The sequence below is a fragment of the Typha angustifolia genome, chromosome 1, assembly GCF_048772165.1.
Source record: "Typha angustifolia cultivar Huaian chromosome 1, ASM4877216v1, whole genome shotgun sequence".
In the NCBI taxonomy this organism is placed as follows: Eukaryota; Viridiplantae; Streptophyta; class Magnoliopsida; order Poales; family Typhaceae; genus Typha; species Typha angustifolia.
This window is the reverse complement of record NC_133239.1, coordinates 369,633-375,091: the sequence shown is the minus strand read 5'-3', so window position 1 is coordinate 375,091 and position 5,459 is coordinate 369,633. Positions and strand designations below refer to the sequence as shown.

At 37.1% G+C, this 5,459-nt stretch overlaps 1 protein-coding gene across 1 annotated transcript; it reads right to left on the bottom strand.

Annotated features, from left to right (window-relative positions):
* Nucleotides 1-2,427: 2,427 nt before the first annotated feature.
* Nucleotides 2,428-3,524, bottom strand: LOC140765476 (putative GATA transcription factor 22). Its single transcript, XM_073104590.1, has 3 exons — nucleotides 3,297-3,524; nucleotides 2,948-3,202; nucleotides 2,428-2,826 (listed from the first exon to the last, which is right to left on the bottom strand). Exons 1-3 carry the CDS (start codon nucleotides 3,453-3,455, stop codon nucleotides 2,494-2,496), a joined length of 747 nt encoding a protein of 248 aa, XP_072960691.1. The 5' UTR covers nucleotides 3,456-3,524; the 3' UTR covers nucleotides 2,428-2,493.
* Nucleotides 3,525-5,459: the final 1,935 nt, after the last annotated feature.

Here is a 5,459-nt window from a genome sequence, read left to right as displayed (position 1 = left end):
AAAGAGGTGGATATTGGGGGTTTGGATTTGTGGGCTATATGAAAGTTGTGGGGCCCAATTAATAAAATGGGCTTTAGATTTAATTTTTTTCATTTCGCACCTGAAATTTTGTGCTTATTATGATTTGACGAAAAGTGCAGGGGTTAAATAAAAAAGCATAAAGGAAAGAGTGCAAAGTACAATAAACATAAAGCAGGGCGGGAAACGTAAAAATTCCTTATAAATAAAGGATAAATTACGAATTGCCCCGCCACCGCGTGGTTTTGCATCAATTTAAATTTTAAATTGCATCACTTTACCCCCATTACATTACAATTTAGACTAATTCAAAACCTGGAAAACCCTTCATATTTTTCATCTAAACTTAACAAATAAATTACAAATTTAAAGATTATTAAAGAATACACTTTTTGCCTCGTAGTCTCCTATCTAAGATATAAGCCTTAATTTTTTTTAGTTATTATCTTAGCTATCGCACTATACATCCTTTTAAATATACGACTAATGAAAAGGTTCATATTTATATTTACTATGTTAAATTTGGATTAAAATAAATTAATAATTGTATACAAATAAGAGTTTAGAAAAGTACATAAGTTTAGGCATAAATAGGAGAATATTTTGAAATTTACTGAATGAGGAGGGAAATATCGTTTAATTCTTGAATCAGGATTTGTTGGACTTCAATGGATGGAGATGTTATTAGCAGACCAAGGATTTAGAATATATGAAGAGGTAGCTATACTCTTGTTTTATTCAGTTTATCACCACTTATCTTAATACCTTCTCTTTTAAGGCCTAAATATTCTTGATGTTACATCCACTTTATACATGAGATTATTAAAAAGACTACAGTGCAATGATCAAAAGAAGAATATTCTCAATGCATTTGTTATACTGCACCTAGACTTTGTTCAGAAATTAAAGAGGTGCTAGATTTTTCCTTTCTTCATTGTGAAATCCTAATGGCATGAAATATTTGCAAAGTGTATTGAGAGTCAACCTATCAAAAGGATTGAGAAATATAGCCATCCAATAGGGATATGCCAACCAGACAAGAAAAATCTCAATGCACAGCAATGCCATGAAGAGGAAGAAGAATGACTAGTTAAGAAACTGACATTTTTTCCACCCCTTCCCTGCCTTTTCTGGAAGATGTGGGGAAATAGATGTAACATAACAAGCATTCATGTCGGATTTGCTATATCACACCCATCTAATTAACCTGTCAAAAGTTGAAAAGGAAAAGAATCTATATATGTTTCATGCAAGATGTTTTTCTCCTTAAAAATTTAAGTCCCTTATTATTATTATTATTATTTTTTTTGAGTCATAAGATAAGATACATTTGTTCTTTTCTTCTTAGTTATCTGAGTCAGCTATCAGTGAAAGATATCCTTGAAAAAGATTATCCTTTGAATTAATGCATGCATGTCCTATTCACTGCATCTACTTGTCCTCTTCCTTATCTTATCATAAAACGCACTTTGTAGTTGCTTTTGTCTGTATTTAGATTTCGGAACTGCCATGGGTAAATATCGATGTCTTTATCTGACGACAGCGTTTAGCATTGCAATCTTAAAGGGAATGAAATGAGCAGTTCATAAATTACATGTGGTATCCTCCTACAAGATAACAAGGCTGGGCAGTATTAACTCATCAACAGTTGTGATGAATTAGGTTCATTTATCTTTTACTATCGAACATTTGGAATATTAGATACCCAGTCCATTCATCTGCAGTAGCTATAACTAGCTTCTCCATAATGCTATCTGCAATTACAACCACATAAATTAACAGATGATGGATAATTTAATCCCCACATTTTTAATAATTACAATGCCTCAAATCTGCAGCAATGATTCAGGTAGTTAGGAATGTGGATCACCTCCTCAGTTGCTCTCAAATAGACAGACCTAGATATGGAGATTTATTGGTTGCTCTAAGATGATCAACAAATTTGTTCATAGAAGAAAATGCTTTCTTCGAGTAAATCATAATGCTCATACCAAGTTTATATACTAGGAATTGGAAATTAAGCTAATTTTATCTTGTAGATTAGACCAGATTTCTAGAGTACTACAACTCGATGCTTGATATCATGAAATAGCCAGCATGCCATACGTAGTAGAGCCTCTACTCTTGGATCATTATTTAGTCCTTGCAAAAAACTATACTATATCAAGTGTAGTATGAAAGTTTCAGTTAACAATACAATAAGAAAGTGTAAATATGAGGAAAACTGAACGGCGTAGACACAGAAGTGTAGTGTAATTAGTACAAGATCCCTAGATTGGCAGTTCTCAGAAGAAAGTCATGCGAGAGCAGAGCTGCACAGACAGCCGCTTCAGACTTGTCAGAATAACAAGCATGAAATGCATTACCTTTTGGTAGTGTTATTACTTCCAAAGATTGCTACTCCAAGAACAAATTAACAAGATAATACCTCAGGTGGACAAAAAGAGACAAAACTCAAAGAGAGAGAGAAAGGACTCAGTACTCAACCATGGATGAAGCATTGAAATCACAAGAGAGGGTCATGAGCAAGATTGCCGCATCCTTGTCATCCTGCGGGATTAACGCTCGGTGATCCGCTGAATTCCTCATATTGAGGATGATATCCTCAGTCCTAATTTTATTTTTTTGAGAAGTCACAGCTTTAAAGTTCTTGCACCTCTTCTTATAGGGAAGGGAGGAATCCTTATCTCTTCTCCTCTTCTTCACTTGTGTAGGTGGTTTATCGGAGATCAGACCACCGCCAGACGCCGCTGCTGCCATTGCCCTTCTCGCCTTCCTTTGCCTTATGCCGCATGCGTTACAAAGTGACTGCACCATCACCACAAGGAAGTGAGGGGAAAAAAGAAAAGGAAAAAGAAAGATGAGATTATTATAGAACAAGATCTATTCGTTTGGAGTGCTGATTCCTAGCTAGTTAATTGGTTAGTACCTTGGGGCCGCAAGGACCGCTCCTCCATAAAGGAGTCTTAGTTGTATTACAATCAGAACAAACTCTTATTACACCAATAAGAGAGTTGCTGCTGCTATCTTTGTGCTGCAGCTTTTCTTTATCTCGGAAACCATGTATGACTCTCCCTGTGTGTCTAGTGGCATCTGTTTGATCTGATACCATGCTTCGCTTAATCCAACGCATCTTTGAAGGTATCCAGTACTTTGCGCCATATGCATCTCCTCTCTCGTTTCGCTGCGAGAAATAAAAATAAAAATAAGAATAAGGGAAACATACATGGAGTTGAGAGTGGATCATGAATAAGATATGGACTTGCTGTATTGATTACCTCCTGCTGCTGCTGTTGTTGCTGTTCATGGAGATGGTTGTGACATGGAAGATAAGAAATTAATCCAGGTCTTGGAATTGAGGTTGAAAGTTGGAATTGATAGTGAACATCCTCTTCTTCAAGAGGAAGAGGTAATTGGTTGAGATCAGGTGGATTCATGGAGGAAGACTATAGGTATTTGAAAAGGAAGGAAGAGTAGATACTAATAGGAAATAGGTAGGAATGTAGCGAGTGAGGAGGGATGGGGGATCGAAGGCATTCACATGTTATGCCTACCACTTGAGAAATAGACATCACAGTGCAACCAATGGATTGTTAAGGAACAAAATGCTACAGTACAAGCATTATATCCTAGGTGCCAAAATGCCCTATCTACATAAATATTAAAGTAATGCAACAAGTTTTGATGATTGTATACATGTGGGCAGTGTCTATAGATCTGCATGCATGCGTTCCTCTCGCTCTCTCTCTCTCTTCTCACTTGTACTGGAAGGGCATTTAATGCTTTGCCGTCGAGCAAGGCAAGTGGACAAGAAAGAGGCTCTTTGATCCACAGGAGGCCTGGTCAATCTGCCACAGATTAATCTCACACCGTCAAAACGCTGGAAGTCGCTTGTCCTCTCTCTCTCTCTCTACATCGTTTGTCTCTTTACTCCTTCTTCACCCTCCTCATTCTCCTTCTCTTCTTTGTGAACTTGTTGTGTTTAAAATATTAGAATTATAGAATAAGATCTTTATGAAAGAAACTGTAGCAGGAAAGGCTATATTCATGATCCAAAGATTATTTTCTCGTTCCATCCTAAAATAGCTATTATAGTTATCCGACGTGTAAAAGTACTGATAATGATTTGAATTCTTGCCTATTAACACAAACGACTGCACGACCGTAGTTTATCCTTCCCTTAGATAGATAAGTACCGCTGACTTTACCAATTTATCATGGTATTTAAAAATATCGGCAAAAGCCTTTTTTTGTAGTGAATTATATATTTTTATTGTTCGTTTTCCTTAGAAAAACCATACCTCAAAAGATTACTTTCTTGTCAACGTGAAATAACATCTCGTTTTTCTTTAAGAAAGATGCTAGTTGATCAGCTTCTGGGTTTTAATTCAGTCAACGCAGTAGAATGTTCGATCCCAGCAATCTGAAAGCTTTCCTTTTCAGGAGTCCTGGCTTTCAACTTGGTGATTGAATTTAATCAAACGAAAATGCCTGTTCTTTAACCAAGCTTTGAATTCAACGAAACACGATAGCTAGACGCAAAGCATGGCAGTTTAGACAATGTGGACATCATCGTGTCCTTCGTTTCTGACCAAGAAAAAAGATACAGGCTCTTTGGTATTTAAGTAGCTTAATCTTCTGATGCTGGAAGAGCTACAACTAAATATTTGCAAACGTAGTTATGATGAAAGATGATGAAGACGGTGGTGATAAGATGATGGACTCGATAAGGTGTAATTCAATAATTGATGGTCCTGGGTTGAAACTAGATGCCATTGTGTACCTTGAACCAAAGGCCCCCAGGAGAAGACTTTTTTGCCATGTACCAGGGTACCAGGGCCCCATCTCTCTCTCTCTCTCAATATACATACATGAACACACACGAACACACAACACAAACACAAACGCAAACGCAAACACAAATTCAGATGATAAGCCCAGATAGTTGCTGCACTAATTATCAGTTAGCAATGTACGTGTCAAGTTACTCCTGTGTAATCACAGTGCTAATATTCTGTTAAAGTAGCCAATCTCATTTTACCATTCAATGGATGTACATAACATCTTCTGTTGCCCCTCCCCAGAGTCAATTGTAGATCTAGATCTGCACAGGAAGTTAACAGTTGATATTAAGTGCACTGAGACTAAAGCATGAAAAACCCTCATGAGATCCTTGTCGCGCGCATTCCTCGCGTATTAAAATTGCGAAGCATGGCGAAAATGACGTCCCATCTGCTGCATGCTGCTTGTTTATGTAGTTCCAAGGAGAGCTTAAATTGTAGCGCTCTAACCGTCACTCTTGCGGACCCGTCATCAGCAGTGCCGAGAGAAGCCATTTTGTATGGAATTTACTTCTAATCCATGGTTTTTATCTGTAACTCGAAACGGATACTAGTTGCAATTATTATCCTGCAAACTTTTACTAAGAGGAAACATTTCCA